Raw genomic sequence first — 21,259 nt, 5'->3', positions numbered from 1 at the left:
TGTTGGGAAGGTGGCGCTCCAGAGGGTTTTGGTATAAAAGAATAAAAATTTTAGCTTGCCCCAGTACAGTGTAATGCCATTTAGACAAGCTCGGCATTGACTGCTGGCATGAAATCCACACTGAAATGAACACAAAAAAATCAAGTGTACCTTTGTAGCTTTAAGCTGATCTAATGTGTCAAAATGCTAAATAGTAAATAGACTCATAGTTACATAGCACCTTTATACTATATTTGAGTACTCAAAGTGCATTATACCTTGAAGAATAGTACATTGTACAATATAAAAGATAATACCATCACCAAACTGTCTCCATTTGATCTAATTTACATACCCAGGTTTTTTTGCACTATGGTATAATGGCTGTGTTCCAACATCAGGTCACTTACTAACCGGAAGGTTGATGGTTCGATCCCAGTCTGCTCCAGTTTGCATGCCAAGTATCCTTTGGTAAGATACTAATTCTCTGATGCATCCATCAGAGTATGAATGTGTGTCTATATAAGAGCACTATATAAGAACCAGTCCATTTACCAACCTAAGTATAAGCTTGGTTAACAGAATATATAGTGCAACTATTTCTAGACTATGCAGCCTGGAAAAGAGAAAATGAAAAATAAAGGAGTAGGTTAACTAATGAATGACAAATCATTGCTTGTCCGGTATATGTGGAGTTTTCTTAATACCAATACTGGGCTGTACAGATCTTGTAGTTATCAATATTGACACTGTTACTGGTCTGACGTTGCTCCCTGAAAGGCCCCCCAAAAATGGGGATGGATCACCCTTTTGCAGCAGAATCTGCTCTCATAGCAATCCGTTCTTAGTGACAACTCCTGAGTGAAAGAACCACATACAGAAAATAAACACATTCACATTCCATACAAATGAAATGACTTTTTCAACTTTTTCAAAACTTTTTAGAAACAGAATGCCAGAGTTAGTGGGGGTCAGAAGTTCATCGTTCTGACCAGTGTGGCTCCTTGCATTATTCTGCTAGATACCTATTTTGAATCTGAACAAAAGCTAATGTGTAGAGCGCTCACGCTGATCTGCTATGATCGCCACGCCTGAAATGAGTTGGTCCTCTCATACACAGTGCATTCCCACAAAGACTGTATGAATCAAAGTGTTTTTCGTGGAACAGTCCCCACTGTGAACAAGGGGGCCAGAAGAGACAGTAACACACAAGACACCCATTTATTGGATAGGTCTGAATTTCTGTGGAGGCAGCACAGGCAGATATGAATATCAGAGTTTGAGGATCAGGAGAATGCAAAGAGGAGGGGGAAGCTCCCACAGTGTCACACAAAGCATCTAAATGAGATAGCACTCATGGAATCTTAGTCAGTGACATGGTAGGAACACAGAATACCCTAAGTGAGTGTCAGAGGAAATTAGAGGCTTAGGTGAATAAAGCCCTGCTGTGTAATAGCTGATAGGCTAGCGGTAGCCGTGGGAATAGCTGAGCAGACTGAATCAGAGTTAACAAAACTCAAAATAAAGACGCTTATCTGTTTAATTACCAGACAGTGTCAACATTAAATCACACACACTCCCACCCTGCAGACATGTAGTCTGAGCCCAAGTGCAATGCAATTAAAATCATGCTATTGGTGCTAAAACATGACTTTTACAGTACATTAAATGCCATAGTGCTTTGGCAAAGGTATTTGTTTTGTCTGATTTAATTTCTGTTAGAGAAAAACACACAGTGTGAGATGAACAGTGGGCGACTGAGCATGAGACGCTGCAGTTTTGGAAGAAGCTGGCAACCTTATTGAATTCGAAAACCTGCTATGGAAAAAAACATAATCATTTTAGAGCTCATTGTTGTTGTAGCCTAAAATATAAACTGGCAGAGTACAAAATACATGTGGCAGCTGATGTGGGCCACAAATACCATAATCACATTCGAGGGCTTACGTCAGTCATCCAACTGCAAATTTTACTTGTACTTTCTACTGATAAAAAAGTTTACGATGCAGTTAACTTCCATTAGAGCCTTAAACATTTACTCAAAAAAAGTTCCTCAAAAGTTTTGCTAGTTTTAAATGTGTCAGACCCTTTTGGACCACAGGCCAGACCCTGTGGTCTCAGCAGGCGCTAGTTACAGGAGTTACAGAGTTGGCAAAGTTCTCTGAAAGATTTTGACTTTGTTCTGGAGTTCAGTGGAGCTGTGCATTTCCTGTGTGTTTTCTTTTTGCAAGCTACAGAGCTCCTGAGGTTTTGATCTGGCTGGAAAATATCACTTATTGTGCATTATTTAAATGGTCATTAGTCCTGGGAGCCTCATCTTTCCTGCACGCGGCTCTGGGCTTTCATTATTACATCAGTTATCAACCCATTATATGTAAATGACTCATGCTAACTGTGGAACGTATAATATATAATGCATCAATTACACTGATGGCAAGACGTTAGCAGTGAGGGGATATGGAAATATTTCCTAAAGATAGCCTGCCAGCACCTGAAGGATGAGAGGAAAGGGAGGGCTAAAAAGGCGATGGGAGGAAAAAAGGAAATGTTGAAAAATCAGAGCTTTGCAAATATGATTAAGTTAAGTCCAGAAATATTTGGAAAATAATAAGTTTCATGATTTTTGGCTTTTTAATCAAATATCTGACAGAAGTTCAGATTTCTAGACTGTTTATAAAGACTCTCAATATGAGGAGGAGGAGACCATCAGTAATCTGGAAAAAACAAACAAACACAATAAAGCAACCAGAAAAAGAGAAAAAAAAAACACTTCACAAATTGCCAAATTACTAATCGGGTAGATTCTCATAAAAACGTCATGACCTGGACAATTCAGCAACACCAAAAGACCCAAAAGAGATGATAAAAGCTGGGATAAGGGAAGAAATAATTAGGAATAAATATATTAGTGTTTTATCTTTTTTTTCTAATTTTAGTAATGTTCTCTTGAAATATTTTCTCTTCTACTGTAAAGCATGAGTTGCACTTGCTTTGTGAACTGTCTTGCATAAATAAATGTATCAGAATTATCATTACTTTGACCCATAGCAGCACCTTTTCAAAATTATGAAAAATAATAATAATAGAGCCATTCTCATTGCATTGTAAGAAAAAATAATAATGCTAAACTACATACACAAATATTAATATATGATACAGCAACAAGTCTTACAATTTAAATGGGATAATTACTATAATTATAACTGTACAAAATGAAAATGTGTAATACATTGTTTCATTTCAATGATTTTCCACAGAGAATAAAAGTAAAATGTAATCATGAATGGCAAAATGTCAAATAGTTAAAGTCAAATTATGCAAATGACCCATTCTTTCTTTCAGAACTACCCTTATCCATTATAGACATTATAGTGTGTTGTGTTCACAACACACTATAATGTCTTTTTTTAATAGCCTGTGTAAATAATATATCAAAGGTGAAATATGAATTAATGTATCAGTTCAGGTATACAGGGATATGGGTGGTCAGGATATGAAAATGTTTGCAAATTATCAGCTTAACCTGAGAAAGAATATGAGCCATAAGCCGCAACGCTGTGCAAAAGCCTGAGTACTCAAAGCTCCTGATTTATGCCACATAGCGATCCATTTGTATGTATACTGTACTCTTAGCTTCAGAACATTGTTGCCATAAATAAACCTAGAATGATGCAGGATGTGGAAAAATATCTGGTGAGCATCAACCTCCTCCACCTGGAATTTAGTTCAACAACAAGCCTACGTAGTTTGTATTTTTGGATTGACATACATATCTAGCTTCAAATTTTTTTCAGCTGCTGTTTTCAGGATCTTTCATGTGTGACTCTCTTGGCTGTTTACATTAGTTAAATAATGAAAGCAACTACAAACACTCAGTGGTAGCTTACATGCATCTGTGGGTGTATGTGGCAGTGCGTGAACGGAAGTGCAAGAACAGAGATAAAGCAGTCAGAGAAAGACGACAGCAGGGAGTATGAGCAGCCATATAATAACCAGTGGTAGTAATAGAGAAAAGAGGCTGATTTGAAGAAGTGGGACCTGTTTGTAGGAAGAGTTGCTTGCACTGCAACGTGCTGTTAATACCAGGTATTAAAAGCTCAAGCAAACATTGAAGGGCATAGGCACAGGCTAATAAATAATGCAAATCCACTTTAAATGCCTTTCATAAACTGCAGAGAGCTCAGACAGGGCATAGCCAATGACCTCCTTGTTAGCATATAGGACTCACGAGCCATATTTGAAGGCATAAGCTAAAGAATAAAAAACAAAATTTTTTGCTAAGGACACAAGGACACTGATTACCATTTTGGAGGTCTTTTGGTCATGGAAAACTTTCTATGATTATAGGCATTATCTAAGTATCAAGAGACTATTTTACTTTGAACTAAGTCATTAATAGCATGTCTAAAAAATTCTTTTTGTACATCTTAAGTTATACAATTGCTAACTCTCTCCATATTAGCTTGCTTATTGTGCAGTAATGTGAACTTATTATATTTAACAGACCTAATCATTAGCAAAACAGAAAAAAGACAACAATTTCAGGAAAAATATTAAATTAAAACTTTTGCTTGTTTATGTTTAAAAAGTGCAAAATTATGCCATATTTCATCAAGGTAGGCTAGCAAACCAAAATAAAACAACTTAAGGATGGCTATCGTGTGACAAAACATTTAATGTGACATGACATGAACGTGTATGACAGCTCCTTTGTTTAAGGTAGAGAGATGCATGTTTGTACTTTATTGTCCTGGCAAAACTTGATTATGTGTATAAAATAAATGATAGATAATGAAAAATTAATGAAGCTGCCACTGTTATGTGGAGTACACTAATATCATTTTGGGTACACTTTAGGGAACCCTAAAGCGTCATTAGCCGTTTCTGTGTCCGAACTCTGCTTCAAGTCCCAAAGTCAAAGGAACACTGTGGCATCACTGAGAGTTACAAACTGTCTAAATTTAATCTTTAATGTTTTAGCAAAGTGTGTGGCTGCTCTACCAGATGTAACAATTAAGTTTAACATGCAGGCAGTTAGAAGTTAGCAGGGAGTTAGCTTGCTAGTTTCCACCTAAACATAATATACCATGTTCTGACTGAGGAATTTCTGAAAAAAATCAAAACATGCAGCTTTGCTATCACTTCTGACATAAGACAGGAAAACTAAACAGTAATGACAATTGTAGGATTATTGAAGTTGGACTAGCTGGTATTTAATGATGTGCTGCGTGGTCGCTAGCTACACAGCTATGGTTAGCATAATCTAAACACATTAGCACAGTGAACCTGGAGGATGAATGCTAGCTTTTTTCTACTCAATAAAAGTTAACGTGAGGGTTCCCGGTGGTTAGGGACAAACACAATTGCATGGCAGGATGCTTTAAACTGACCAAACTTCAGTCAGGAGAACAACTGAGATAACCCATCCACAATACGAGGTTAGTTATTTGTTTATTGCTGCATGAGCTGAGCTGTCGATACATTGTAAGGTTTTAAAACTGAGCTTTAAAACGAACAATGTTTTAAAGCTCAGTTTAAATAAAAACCGAGAGAGGTCGACAGTGATCACTGCCTTTTTTAGGGACTTGTTCAGATTAAACGGAACAAGATATCATGCATTAAAGCATGTTAAAAAGATAACAGCCTTATTTTACCGCCGCGTAGTTTGGACCCGGAAGCAGGTTTTATCAGGTCATCACTTAAAGACCGGATGGTTGTGGAAGTACTAAGAATATTTGTATTGTAAATCCAGCAGCTGCTTCCTCCTTGTCAAAATGGCAAAATAGCAAGTGGGTGTTTAAAGCTACTGTATGCAAGGCAAAATTTTGTGTTGTGTTTGGTATAAAGACAATATTAAACTAACTGAAGGTAAATGCACGTGTCACACACCTGAAGCTTGAGAGTTGCAAACTGCATATAGTGTTACTGTTTATTAGAATACGAATCATCATCTTAATATTTGTGACAGCTGGGATAGGCTCTAACCCCTTGCAACAGATGAATCAGATGATTGAAAAAGAAATGACTGCATAGATGGATCTAAATATTACCAGTGAATCACATGATTTTCTGGAAAATCAAATGAGAAAATCTGTTTTTGGTTAAGCTATAAATTCTATATATATTTATTCCGAAAAAAGCCATTTCCTGTACACTGGCTATGTATGTCACCATGTTGCACTACAACAGCTTTCTGAAATAACATACCTGCTCTAATCCAACACGTGGGGTCCATCTGAACACCAGAGACAAATGAGAGAGGGCTGACATCCCACTTCAAATTGTCTTCACACTAACAAAATAATGGCCAAGCCATTGGAGCAAAAAGGGATGTTCTAATGTTGTGGCCAGTTTCACACTGGCGTCTATTTACAGGCCTATCACTACAGTTATGATAATTACAGAGCAACAGAGTTATTATCGTACCTGCTGCTGAGATAAAGTAATCGCCTGTATATGTGAGGACAAAATAGACACCTTAATTTAAAATGCTAACCCATGCCTGAGATTGAACACGGCATGGTGTTCTATGGAGGGAGGACAAAAAAAAGAAATAATTTGCTCAGCACACAGTCAGTAGCTGTCATTGTCAAGACCAAACTATCTAACATATACAGCTGCAGTGTGACTCTGTGGAATTTAGCAGAATGAATCTCATTTGGTATATGAATTTACCAAAGATGGGCACTTTTGGAAAGAATGATTCAACTGCAAATAATCATTACATTTTTGCCACACATATTAATCACTTCAAAGGATAGTTGTGTTACGGCATGTGCCACTGGAAAAACCTGGGTCAGAATCAGCCGATTATGGTGGTCAGCTTTAAATAAACAATGTTGAATCAGATGGAAGCAGCCTAATCACATCTCTGTCTAGGCGCATAATAAGACAATCAAAAAGCACCATCAACATAATTTCTCGAATCATGCCACTGATTCACAAGTCTAAAAATTCCTTTACCACTTGATGACATGATGTAGTGCACAGGACCGGTGGCTTAGGGACAGACGACAAGGCTTTTAGAGGGCTTTGTTATCTTCAGTATTCTTCTACCACAAAGTGCAATTTCACTGTTTGTCCTGAACCTTTATCATTTGATGTACCACAAGAGGATAAGACCGAGTAACCGGTAAAAAGTTCCACTTGGAAAAATCTTACCGTGTTCCTTGACTGAGTCTATCCACCCCACCACCCATCACCCTTTTTCCTCCTACTTTCATTTCTCAACTCTGTCTGTTTCTCAACTCTGTTTGTTTGTCATATTTATGGGTCTCCGTCTCTCTCATCAATGATAGAGACACGCAAGATTGAGTTTGATCAAAAGAAGCGGATTTAGAACTTCAGAGCGAGCAACAAGTGCAAAGTGTAACTATTCAAAGGAGGCTAAAAAGGTCAAGAGTTCTATGCTGAATAATCAGAAATGTGTTCCTCAGAAAATATGCAGCAGAGCGTGACACTAATTCATAAGAGGCTAAATCTGATGTAACCACCACATTTTTTTTAGAAGCAGAGCTTAAAATATTCTTTGATGAAATTATCTTCCAAAGAAGCATGAAATGGGTTTTGACTATCACTAGTACAAAAACTTCACGGATGTTATGACACCAATATCAATGACCAATTATGGCCAAGTCCCAAAGAAACTCCAGAAACCAAGAATCTTGCAGATTATCTTAACCAACAGTGTAGCTTTCCATATTAATAAGATAACAAAGAAAATTAATTTGATTCAGTTCCACTTCAGAAAGAATTCATACTCAAAATGAATAAGCTGTCCTAACTTAGCCATCTTTAGTAAACTCTGCTTAGTTCTGGGAACTAATTAGATTTTACAGTGTGGCAACAGAAGCCGGTAATAACAGTTTTTCAGTTGCTAATGTCTGATTAACTTATATCTGATTGGTAGAACCATTACTGTACCTCCACAGCATCATTTGTCAGACTCTGACAAATGCAGATAAATTCAAATAAGTAACAGGATCAAGAGAAACTGCTTTCTGTTAATGCTCCATTTAAATGCAAAGAGTCATTCCGCCTCCCCTAGTTAGTGTTACTACTTTGCACACTGGATCATCAAAGCAAGCAGAGCCAGAAGAAAACCCGGCAGAGCGGAGATAGGGAAGAGGGCAGAGGGAGGAAAAGCCCTAAGAGGAGGGTTTCAAATCAGAAGAGCCACAGAAGTCTGCTTAGTTTTACTTGATTTTTCCCAAGTTGTCTTCATAATGGACTATGTTTTGCAAAGGCATTCATATTCTCAAACATGATATATCCTGCATCGAGGTTGCTTCTAACTGAGCGACTGTTTTACATCTGCCTAAAAAGGCTGGGGTTTTAAGGAATCTAAAATCAGATGCATTCTCAGAATAGACGCCTGTGCTTTTACGGCCCCCATTTACTGTGACAAGGTTTACTCTGCTCAACACTTATGTGTTTCCAGAAGCATTTCAAAGTTGATGCAAATAAAAAATATATAAACATGTCCTCTTTCATATTTATTTTGAAAGCTGTAACTACTGAACAACAGTATCTGTCAAACTGCCAACACTCAATTAATGTGTTCTTGAAGTCTAGGTGATTACCCTCATTTTTCAGACTGGTCTCTGTTACAAAAATTATGTAGCACAGTGGGGCGTGTCTGACTTTGATTTACAGGTGTGGCTGTACTTCTTCAAGCACAAGAAGATTGTCCCAATGAGATGAGGTAATTAAGTGTACTGTTATGAAAAACAGACTAGCTGCCAACTTGGTGTGGTTCATTAAACTGTAATTAAATTACCTGACAAAAGCTTGTCATTTCAAAAACACACTCAAGATGCTGCACGATACAGATGATGCACAAAAATCAAGTAATTACTAATGGGGTCAGCACCCGTAGCTGTACCAGTTACTACAGATGGATATTTTATATTAAATATAAGGAATCCAATGAACAATTTTGAACAATTTCTCTGCTACCAACCTGAAATAAAGGAAGTGTCTTTTTTGATTTCTAGTAAGATTTATGAATATTTATCACAAAGGACATTAGAACTATGAAAAAGGAAAAGGTAGGTAACAAAAAGTTTCACGTCCAGCTGTGTGGATTACCCTGGTTTATGGCTCAAAAAGGAGTCCACTTTACTCTTGACCAAGAAATATCTTCCGGTTACCTGTAGAACAACTGGCATTTATACCTCACACAGCATTTTTAACTCTCGCATCTCTTGTTGTGTTGCCAGGTCTCAAAGGAGGCACACAGCCACTCAAACTTATTTTGACAACATAAAGAACATTTAAGCATTTTGTATAAGAGTTAAACTAAATTTAAACTGCAGATGTCACCTTATTATATAAACAACAGCAGAAACTCTCTCATACACACCAATCACATCCCCTTTTCTACATAGCTCCAACACTGAGTCTTGGGATCTCACTTCCTGCATTACAATGATGCTGGAAGGTTCAGAAGAAACACCATCCTGAAAAAAACCGCAAAGCTGAAGGGCGTAACGTGTTCCTTTTTAGCTGCAATGTTTCATGTCATTGGTATTCTACTGGCTGGTGGGCACAAATCAATACTATTGAGCTGCTGGTGCCCAATAAACTAAGTTGTTGTCTCAATTGCAGTCTCTTTAACATCTCTGAGAGAATTTAAAGCCCTTGGAAAAATTCAAGGTAAAATGTCTATCTGCAGGGTTATCACACAAGGTGTCTTGACAAATGCTATAACTGTGCATAATTACCCTGGGCTTCAGAATGGACCAGAGGGTTTGACAGGCAGATGGTTTTCTACTGATGCATCAAAACAACAGCCAAAACCCACAACACAACCCAGACAAACATGTTTTTACTTTAACAGACTGCCTGACAGCCAGCTTGACAGCAAATCTATTCCACTTCCTGTGTTACATAATGATGCTTTGTTAAAAAAAAAAGGCTGATGAAGGCTAATGCAGGAATGTAGCTCTATGTATTCTAACTTTTATTTTCATTGAGCTTAATTAAATTATTTTATATATTTTATAAGATATTGTATGGGAAACTTTCCTTAGAAATGTTTCTCTTTGGAATGGTTGTTGATTGGTGTTTTTAATGGCTGCTAGTGCTGGTGATGCCGATGTTGCAGTGGTAAAAATACATTAATAAAAAGTTCTGCATTAATAATATGTGTCAAATAAAAGCGGTTATTGCTATTAAAATGCAAGTTAAAGTAAATGCTCCCTCATTTTCTGTCATACATGTACTGGGACTGGTGTATGTTCATATTCAACAATGCCACAGTTTCAAATAATGAGCGTGCAGAGTGATCCTAAAGCTCAGGGCTCAGACTGTTTTAAACACTCAAACAGTATCTTCTCTGTTTGCTGTGCACATTACCGGGGTTGATTGTAAAGGAAAGTTACATTTATTTGGTTTTCCTAAACAAGAAGACACAAGAAGTGTGGGAGTTCAATTTTTGGCCAACAAGGTATGCTAAAAAGGTACTGCTGCATCTATAAAAGGCATTGTTAAGGACTCAGAGCCACAAGCATCACTGAAATGTTTGTTTAGTGTTGAAAATCACACCAAATGGCTTGTGAGTACAGTTTTACTCAAGATAATCTACATGTATAATGTAGCTAGGCTGTTTCTTCAGAAGTTTACACACTCTTGCAATCTGTTTCTATGTGTGTGTAAGAGTGATTAAAATTAATTGTAGCCCAATGAGGCTTCATAAAACCTACTTAGCAGTTTTTTGTTTGTTTGTTTGTTTGTTTGCTTAACTAATGGATGATTTATCAAAGTAGAAGGGGGTGCAGTGAAGTAACTCCAAGAGAAAGAGGTGATTCTGACAAGCACCAGTTTGTGTCAGTGGTAAACAGGAAAGGGGCAACCAGTCAGAAGAATGTGGGCTTTCAGGGAGGGATGCCTGGAAGAGCTAAGAGGATGAACACAGGGCCTGCAGAATGGGCTAGTAATATATATAGGTTAATAACATAAATGTGGATAACAGTATATCATGCAAAGCTATTCTAGTGGAAATTAGCATATTAGGTTGCCTTTAAGTATCAAAAGAACCACCATTAGATGCATTATGCCGTAATTCAATAATTTCAAAAGAAATTGTGCAATAAGTAAAGTAAAGAAAAATTTTAGCTGTCCGTTTTCTTCTGCTCATTCAAATAAGTTTATCCAATCCCAGCTGTCATAGGACGAGGGGCAGGGTACAAACCCGACAGGTCACCAACCTGCCGCAGGAGCTTTAAGAGGAATATATGTTAAATCCTGAACTGACAGTAAAGTTAAGAACAGAACTTCAAAAGTATGATATTTAACTTTGCTTTCTTCTGTTATGACCAAGTACCAGTATGACAAGTGAGACCTGGAACACTACAGTATGGAGGTTGTGAGTAAATGTACTTACACTGCACCACTTACTCTGGTTGCGATTACAAGGGCTTGTGCTGGAAAGGCTATTTTTGATTAGTATGCAGCATTTAAAAATGAAGTGTTCCTTTGAAATTCACATTGAACTTTTGTTCCAGGAATACATTAACTCACTGTACCACTTTCTACCAGATAACAAACAAGTGACTGAACAGAGGCAAGGCTGGAACGCAAGAAAACAAATTTATATTACATATATGAACTCAATAGCCACTTTTTTGGGCATACTCGCTAGGTCTGTGTTGAATGCCCTTTTGCCTTAACTGTTTCAATACCATTCCGCAGGTATTTTGAAGTACATTGACGCGACAGCATCATAGGGTTGCTGTAGAGTTGTTGGCTGTTGGCTATGTCTGCTACACTCTCAAAAATAACATTATTTGCTTGGTTACTGCTATTCTACATTGTAAGGCAACAGTCCTTAACGCAGTGCATTTTTTATGCATGACCTCCAGAAGTGGGCTCACAACAGGGTCCTCTAACAGGATCTCACACAGCTTTATATCAACTCTTCATCTTTTATCTAGCAGAGGAACATTCAACTCATTCGAGCATGTCCTCATCCCGTCTGAAATCGACCTTCTCTAATGGGTCAAAGGAAGATGAAAAGCGAGTTTTGTGACGCTGCTGCCCCCTGAGGAACACCAGGAAGTGTAATCAGCAATGACCCATGCTAGACTCCTCCAATCCCAGGGAGTTCGTTAACATACCCATTCTGGCCCAGGGGAGGTATGCCCGGAACACCGGAACAAGCACTTGACAACAGCAAATGAATTATTAAATCCCGGACATCTGCCAGCTCCTTTCACAAATCGCCAACAACCGACCACTTTAAGTCAGCAGCCTATAACAGGCACCACAAGTTTTCCTCTTACATGTGTGCTTTTACTACGAGTTCCAAAAGATAAGTCCCCCTTAAATGAACATATATGTGAAGAGAGATAAGAGCCCCGGCCACCGGGGCTGACATGTGACAAACTTGAGCAATAGAAGCAACAAGAGACTGAATGTGGGGAAACAAACTGTCAGTAGGTTGATGATTGCAGCAGGTTAATCAGATTGTTTTGCATAAATCACTGAGGAAACCTAGTGAGCAATCAACTGGCCTTGTCTGTCAGTCCAAGCATTCCTTCAGACCTGTCTCAATACTGGCGAGAATGATTAGTTTTTCTGCAAGGTGATCACTGCGCAATAACTCAGCTTCTAGGGTGATCTTGCTTAAATAGCTTAAACATTAAATAGTTGAGGTGACTGCTGTGATTTGGTGCAATATAAATAAAAATGAGACAAAAGGTTATCTCTATAATGTTTTTTCTTTTTATTCTAAGGGTGAAAAATCCCAGAGTAAGATTAAGATTATTTATTTGTCACTGCAGAAAGATAGAATGAATGATTTGGTGGCTATTTTTAGTGTTTTTGTTTTGTAAATGCACAAAAATAGCGGTAATAACAAAAATAACTATTCAAGAAAATAGCAATAAAATAATTATATATAAACATTTAGGAGGCATAATATTTTTTTTTAATTGTTGTTTCCCAAAACACTAAGTTTTTTTCCTTAGGCCCCTGTAGCACAGGCCTAGAGACTGGTTGGCAACTGTTGTTAAACACCGAAGGCTTGTGAGTTTTTGCTGGAGGTTGCTGATAGTCACTGTGTAGTCAACCTCTAAAGCTCCAATCATGAAGGCCTGGTAGTCACCAGTCACAAGGGAAAAATGCATTGTAGTTGATGGAGCTTGTTACCAACGACTCACTAAAAGACAGTGGAAAATTGCAGCACACACTGAAAACAGAGACCGCTTGCCTTCAAAGCCTTTTGGTTTCAGGGTAAGGCGCAACTTTAACACAGAGTGTTCTGTTCATTAGGCCTGTGTAACTTGTTACATGTTAGTCCTTAAAAAGCTTCTTTTTGAGATTCTGATTGCTACACTGCATAATAGTCATTAAAGAGGTTTAGAGTGACTTATTTTTCTATACGTCAGAGAGAAAATTGCCTTCATAAAACAGAGGTAAAACAAGAAATTACAGACTATGTTCAAAAACACATTATGTTCCATATGAGCAGTTTCAGTCCTTTTGGCGTGAATCATTCAGCCACCAGGAAAAAATAACTGCTAGCTTTATGTAACACATTTGGTTCCCTGTAGCTGTGTATGGATGACGTTAATTGAGCTCCACCAGCTGTAGAATGGAAGAGAGCACTGGGGAAAAACCAACCACAATTAGAAAAAGTTCCAGTAAATTTCGGTTAAAGGATATTTTGGTGCATCTTTGCTCTCTTTTCTTTATCAACCTGTCAGCAAACTATTTCATTAAAAGTCCTAGAGATCAACAAACTCTAGGTGCCACTTTAGCTCAGTGACCTGCAGCCCTCTACTTCCTGCCTATGTTCACCGCTCCACAATGTAATGAAGCTAAAAATGCTCCAAAACTAATAATAAATAAAACCTCAACAAGTTCTCTGTTGGCAAATGTGAGGCGAGCCTTTTGTTCTTTTGGGTCATTGGTAACTTTCACCTTAGAACTCTCCCATGGATGCCATTTTTGCCCAGTCCCTTTCTAATTGCTAAATCATGAACACTGGCAAGTCAAGCCTGCAGTTCTTTAGACGTTTCTCTGGGTTTTTTGTGAACTCCAGGATGAGTCGTTGATGTGCTCGTGGTGTAATTTTGGTAGGATGGCCACTCCTGGGAAGGTACATACATTGTTCGGTGGATAATGACTCTAAGTGTGGTTTGCTAGAGTCCCAAAGCCTTAGAAATGGCTTTGTAACCTTTTAGAAGAGAATGACTTTGATTTTCATCTGTTCTGGAGTCTCTTTAGATTGTGGCATGTTTTGCTTTTTAAGATATTTTAGCTCACTTCACTTTGTCCTTAGGTTCTAGTCAAGTCATTTCTTGATTCAACAGGTCTGAGGCAGTAATCAGGCCTCAGTATGGCTAGTGAATCTGTAATCAGCTTTCCAAAAGTTGTGGTTAACCACAATAATTTCATGATTCATCAAGGGAGATGATTACGATTACTTTTTCTCTTGGTGCCAGTGAAATTTAGAATTTTTTGGATAGCTGTTTACCCTTAATACATGCTGTCTTTGACTAATGAAACATTTAAGCGTGACAAATATGAAAAAATATAAGAAAGTGGACAAATACTTTTTATAGCATCGTGCATAGAGCAACATTAATGGTAATATTCTACAGTTTCCATGGGAACTATTTGCTCACTTCCACTTGCTTGTAGTAAGTATTGTCTGGACTGTTGTTGTCTCACAAAATTTGTCTATAGATAGCAAAATATTATCAAAAGAAAGGGAAAACAAAAAGCATAAAATGCTGTGGGAGGAAATTGCTCTGAAAGTCAATTTAAGAAGCTCGTTTATGTGGTCGAAGAGTCCAGAAACACTTAAATTGTCTGTTCTGGATACAAAGGCATCCCAATAAATAAGAGCTTCACAAATCTGTTAAAAATCGAATATAAATTTTAATGTACATCTTGGTTGATTATCTGGAAATATTTTGGTCGTGCCCACTCCTCTAAGGTATTCTAAGGAAAGATTTTTCCAAAATCTTTTTACTAAATATACAGTGCGTAAGATGTCAGTGCAGATTGCAGTTAGCTGAAGTTTTAGTCAGGCAAGAAAGAGCAAGAACATTCAATTGTTTTTAATTTGTTTGATCTGAAAAATTTTTTTTATATCCTCTATATTTTAAAACATTTAAATAATATCAACACACGCAACGAATCAGGAACAACAAACACATATGTGTCAATTCAATATCTTGTGTTTTTGGGGGGGGTTTTTTCCGTTTTTCCTTTGAGTCCCTTCAAAAACTCAAATTCAACTTTAGTAGTTGTACTCAGACAGCAAAGTTATTCTGGACTGGATTTGCCCTGCAGTTTGTCACTCTCTAGGTAGACTGTCAGTCACTGTTTACCTCGGTAAGGTGAGTCGTTGAGGATATCCTGAACCTTTCATTAGTAAGATTCAGCGTTGCCTTTTTTCTTTTTTGTTAGCTGCTGTTAGCCAGAGTGACTGATCCATCATTGAAGTGGATCTAAATTGTTGGAATATTTATCACAGGGAAAGCGTGATTTTAATGTTAGGTTCGGGACTCAAGTCTAACATCACCCGACATAACTGAAAACCAGCAGCAGTTCTTGTTTAGTCAGCAGTCTGAAGATGTTTGTTGCTAAAGACTCCTAGTGTTTTTGTTTGGAAACACCTGCCTGCTACTGAAAACAGGGCGAATAAGACCTACAACACTGAACCAAACTGTACATTTACCAAAACAGTAAGCTTAATAAGCTGAAATTATTTCACCTAAATCAAGTGAAGAAGAAGAAGAGTGGGCGATAATTTTCTGTGTGAGCGCAACCTTGCTCACATTACAAACAGTCATTTGTCCTATTGTTTAATAAAAATATTCATTACTGCAGCTTTAAAAAGCTATATACCTTTCCTGCATTCAATCTAAATGACAAAAACCTTGTGAAAATCGTTTTGAATTTAGAGCCACAGTCAGAAATGCTCATTTAATGTTCTGCAGCATATCTAAGAACCTCTATTCTTCACACCAAGGGGCATTTTGGGTATTTCATTCAAAAGTGAATAGCTTTCAATAAAGGTGTGAAAGAAGCGAGAATACAAGAATTCATTGGGTCCCTATTCCTCACAGCACATTTGAATGGCATACAGTAAAATCAAATTTCTTCCTAACTGACTTGCAAAACTAGGTAGTGCACTGTGTGTATAAGGCAGTCAAAACACACTATTTGCCATACAGCTCACAGAAGGTGATGAAGGTCACTGATCCCCGAGTTATCATTTGCAGCAGCCTATCTGAATATCGTTTGCAGCGGCATGGCCAAGCACAAATTCTGCTTTTCTGCTTAACAGCATCAAAGGTTTGCGGCTTATGATTTAAATCAACTGCTGCTACTGGTTTACTTGTTGTTTCTGCTGCATTTCAATCAAACTCTGACCATGGATAACCATGTTAATCTAATTATTTTTTCCTTTTGCCCTTGTTGGACTGCCATGCTTGACAGTTGGTATAAGGTGTTTGTGAGGTGTTGAGGTTCGTATGAGGTGTTGTTGCTAAATGTGGTGCTGTGCATTAGGACTATTTCTCCACTTATGTCCAATCAGTCCAAAGGAAATGTTTCCAAAAGTGTTGTGGTTTGTTCATCCTGTCATGCTGTTCTTTTTAGAGGAAATAACTTTGTCCTGGCAAACCTTCCAAATAAGCAGTATTTGTTCAGTTCTCTTGTAATTGCATTGGATGTTTATTCTGAAATGTAGCTCTTGGGCTTTTTGCAATTTCTCCTATGTTTGACTCTCATTGCACAGTCTGACCTTAGGATGACTTTGACATGAAGTCCACTTATAGGAAGACTGTGACATTTTGTTAACACACCTGAATGTTCTAGACCAGAAAACTACCAGAAAGAAGCTCTGGTTTTATCGGGTGGTTGCACTTGCAGATGATCAGTTAATCGAGTGGACAAGATTAGAAGCACCTGGCTGCTACTTACCATCACATTTCCTCATGAAGCACTGAGGGCATATTAAGTTTTTCAGAGGACTTAAGCCATAAGATGTCATATAAGGTTTCTAAAATACTGCAATACTGTACTATATCAGAAATCTTTCTGATATAAGCCTCGTACACATCAAATAGCTAAATCTTCAGCTGCCAAATATCTGGCAGCTGAAGATTTAGCTATTTGATGTGAGCTTTGCAACCTGTTTTATACCAAACTGACAGCTTGAAAAGTCTGGAAATACAAAATATTTGGCAATATTTGCCACATAACATAACTTTGAAGTAATAAACATTGTAGACAAATACACATTAAAATATATATTTTGTTTATTCAATTCTAGAACTACATTTACTTGCAAAATCTTGTGGTTGTTTTTGGCAAAACATTTGAAAATATCTGTCATAAAACTAGCAGCAACATCAGTGTAGCTCCCTTTTCTTCACACCCTCCCCAGTTGAGAAACCATTGAGTTATCCTGTCAGGATTGCTCCGAAATGGATTAAGATTTGAGTTTTGGACCTGAAGTTCCCCTCCAGAAGACAGAATGCCTCAAACTAATTCGTGGGAAATTTGTTTTCATTAAATACGTCATTATTTTAGTGTGAACATCCACAGAGTATAATGAACCATCTGGAAAATAACACAGCACATAAAAGCAGTGGCAAGCCAGCTTTATAGCTGAATGGTGGGTTATTCTGCATTGTGTGTTTTTGCACAACAACAGTACTGTTTATAACTTGGTATCTGGGCTAGATGGTAAATGCCTCCCAATGTGAGCCTTGTGGGGCTCGCATTGGGTTTTGCAAAATAAATAACTCAAGTATCAAGAACGAGACTGCAAAGCTAAGTAGGTTGATTGATGCTTTTCCATGAGATTGGAGTTTTAAATGTGGGTGCTGTACTTATAGCCATTTCCTTCATAGCATTTCCTTTTTCGTTAGTATATACTATATTCTTCCAACCGTGATTCACTTTACTTTGATGGTTTCACATTTTTTGTGGTTGTGTACAGCACAGACAAACATTTTTCTCAAGGCTTATGGCACAGAGGTATGCCAAAAATAAGACTAATGAGAGGCCAGAGGAGTGCACGTCCATGCTGAAGCCAGAAATCTTTCAGCGACTAAGCTAATGGTGAATAAGAGACTGGCAGTGGAAGCTGGAAGACCTGCAGGGATCACCTGCAGCTTTTCACCTACTTGGTTCAAATACTCATTAATTACCTCAGCAGCCTTTGGGATATATATAACATAGTGTTGCAAGGAACTGCAGATTATCATTCCTACTGATGAGCAATAATTTTACCTCTTAACATCAGTGCACCTCTGGGGTCGGGTTTAAGGGCAGAGTTTGGGTTTGTCATAGATTTTTCACATATTCAGAACATCCAAATGAAAAAGCTTCTAACAGAAAAAAGATAGAATCTAAGAAAGTTATGAGACTTTACTTTTGATAACATACTATGTAGAATGTGTCTAAAACACATTGTTTAACCATTTTACCCAATCGCATTAGATCTATTATGTGACACCACACTGCATTAGAACCCTTATATACCCTTACCTCCAAAGAACCCGAATTTTTTCTGATTTTTTAAGTGGTCTGGAGGAATAGTTCTCAGGCTGGTCCCTGAATCAGCAGTTTAAGTCATCTGTGTCTTACCACCTGCATCTGCTTTGTAGTTTTTCTTCAAAAAAATGTCAGTTACAAGAATTTAGGATTAACTGAAAATGAGTGAAAAAGCAACCAATGTCCTGAGGATTTTTTCACAACTATAACACTGAGCTATTAGTAATTTAAGTGTAAAAGAAAAAGCCACCTCGCTCAACGAAACCTTGTGATCAGCAGGTCTTCTGCACCAACAAGTTGCCGTAAGGTAGGGTTTAACTGGGAAGCAAAACTGAAGCAAAAAAGAAAAAAATGTTTAAAGCATTAGCATTAGCATTAGCTTACTTACTGCCTTACAGCTGTGGCTGTAAGGCAGTAAGTAAAGCCAGCAATGGACTGTCAGCACTTCCAGGCTTTGGAGACAGCTGCCATTAAAATGACAGAAAGGAACCTCCAGCGGGTTAGGCTTGTTAATTTTAAGAATACTTCTGTTGGTTTATGAAGCCGTTTAGGACCTAAATACACTTCTGAAGTGCATTAAGAAACATCTCCAGTGGTCTGGGACAGATCTGCCTACTGTGTCCTATCTCACTCAGCTGTTATAAACTGGGTTGAAATGTAAACTTGTGTTCTTATCTGTTATATTATTGTTAGTCCGTTAATTATAGTCAGCTACACTTTTCTCTTTCTTGTTTCTTATACACAATTTTCAGCTTTTCAGCCTTTTCTGTCTCTGCTGAACTACTTTGAATTGCTTATTGCTTTAGAGAGGATCTACAGACAAATACACTTCCCTTAAGTAGTAAAAAGCCACGCCAATGATGTCTAAATGAATTCTACCAACCTCAAACCTGGTATACAAAAACATCCTGCTGCTTTCCTCTGCCCATTGCTCACTTACAAATTGGTATGCTGTATATTTGCAGCAGAAATAATACAATTCTTTTTTAGAAGAGCTCAAAGTACTCGGTGTAGAGCAGATGTTCTTTTCCAGCTGCTGCTTTTCACACATGAGAGCTACCCAGTGTGAGCACACTCTATAACTGGTCTGGACTGAGCTGCTCCACTGCGGCAGGTGTGCAATAAAATTGTGATCAGTGACACAGAGACACTAACACAACTACACTCCTGCCTGTCAATGGAGTTTTTGGGGTCAGTCTAAAGCTGGATTTATGCCACTGTACTGCGGTAAATGTTGTATTCACAGTTTTACAATTCTGTTAAAACACACAACATGTGTCAATAAGAAGACTGCAACAGGTTTGGCTTGCTGCAACAATCTGCCTGTACACACCAGCGGTTGTAAGACCTGAATTTTTGCATTGTCCAAAGGTCCACGAAACGTTTCTCTGTCATGTTGGGAGAAGTACTGCATAAAAGGGTGTTTCTTTTGTTTTTAGTTTGTTTGTTGGAACTGTGTGAGGGAAGACGAGTATGTTCATGTTTTTAAATCACCGCCTGAATGTGTGAACAGACTTGTGGAAATTGTGTTGCTGTCAATGACTTTAACTCTGACACCTGCAGAAGCCTACCTCGCAAAAGATCTGGAGTTGGGTGTGGCCAGTTGTAGGTCCTGATCAGCTGCCAGTCAAAGTCATCTTCTTGGCCCTGTCGATATTCGCACAGCCCAGGGTCTGAGTCCTCATCAAAGGTGCAGCCAGCTACAGCAAGGGGCAGAAAAAAAGCAAACTGTTTCACAGGAAGTAAAAAGTATGAAACTCGTAGCTATCAGCAATGTGCCTTTGCAACTTGCTACCAGAAGAAAACTGGTGAAGGAATGCATTACAGTCTCCATTGTTAGTTATATCACCACAGGCCCATTGTAAATGTCTAAATGCATCAGCTCCTGTAGAAGCTCTGCAGCAGTAAACTAAATTGCAGCTAATGCTTGGCACCAGGCGGTCAGCATGAAATGCCTATCTCATCTTTTCCCTCAAAATCTATCACCATTTGGTGCAATTAGCCCTGTGGTGTGAAAATGACACAGTAGCCACAGGTCACCCAAAGCCACAAATAATGGGCAACAGTGCCACAGCAGCGAAAGGGATTCTTCAGCTGATGGAGGACAACAAGCCCAGCTCTCAGCCTGTGAAGGTGACCTAACCCTAGCTGCCATCTAATGGTCACATTTACCATTGTGCCATTATCACACAAACCACAGGCTTTTAGAGGCACAAGCCGGGCTGTTAAACGAGGGGTCAAAAAAATGACATGTTCTAGTTTAACTGGTCAGAAAACACAGGTGCACATGAGAAAATGTAAAAATGAATACTCTGGACTTGGGAGGACCAATTTGCGATCATACATGCGTGTTAGCCATAAAGAGTCACAACTAACAATTATCTTTTTTATTTCTCTCTAGATTATTCTATCAATTCTTTATTCAGTAAACGGCATCACAATTTCCCAGAGACTCTGTGAGATTGCTTGTGGTACCCAAATAGCAGTCTAAATAGCGAGATAGTTTCAAAATGACAGAAAACTCACAACAGAGAGGCCAGAAAATGTTTGCTGCCAATGTAATGACTTAATTATCAGAATTGTTTCTGTGGGTCGACTCGTGGATGAATCACTTGCAGAAAAGCATTGGTTTCATTTCATTTCATTATGTAGCCATTGGTTGTCTCCAATATGGAAACAATGGTTGAGTAATTGCTCAGATCTTCATCATTAACTGTGGCTCCTTGGGGGTAGAGGAATGATGAAGAAACAAGAA

At 38.1% G+C, this 21,259-nt stretch overlaps 1 protein-coding gene across 8 annotated transcripts in view; it reads right to left on the bottom strand.

Moving 5' to 3' along the window:
• LOC113014322 (receptor-type tyrosine-protein phosphatase U-like) overlaps positions 1-21,259 on the bottom strand; it is a 253,584-nt gene that overhangs the window by 157,484 nt on the left and 74,841 nt on the right. For all 8 annotated transcript variants that reach the window (XM_026155754.1, XM_026155756.1, XM_026155755.1 and 5 more), the window contains exon 2: positions 20,076-20,204. In XM_026155754.1, the coding sequence (XP_026011539.1) occupies positions 20,076-20,204 (129 nt within the window). The remainder of the gene's footprint in view (positions 1-20,075; positions 20,205-21,259) is intronic.

Source organism: Astatotilapia calliptera, chromosome 22 (genome assembly GCF_900246225.1).
Source record: "Astatotilapia calliptera chromosome 22, fAstCal1.2, whole genome shotgun sequence".
Lineage (NCBI taxonomy): Eukaryota > Metazoa > Chordata > Actinopteri > Cichliformes > Cichlidae > Astatotilapia > Astatotilapia calliptera.
The sequence above is the reverse complement of the archived record's forward strand: the minus strand, read 5'-3'. Positions and strand labels throughout refer to the sequence as shown.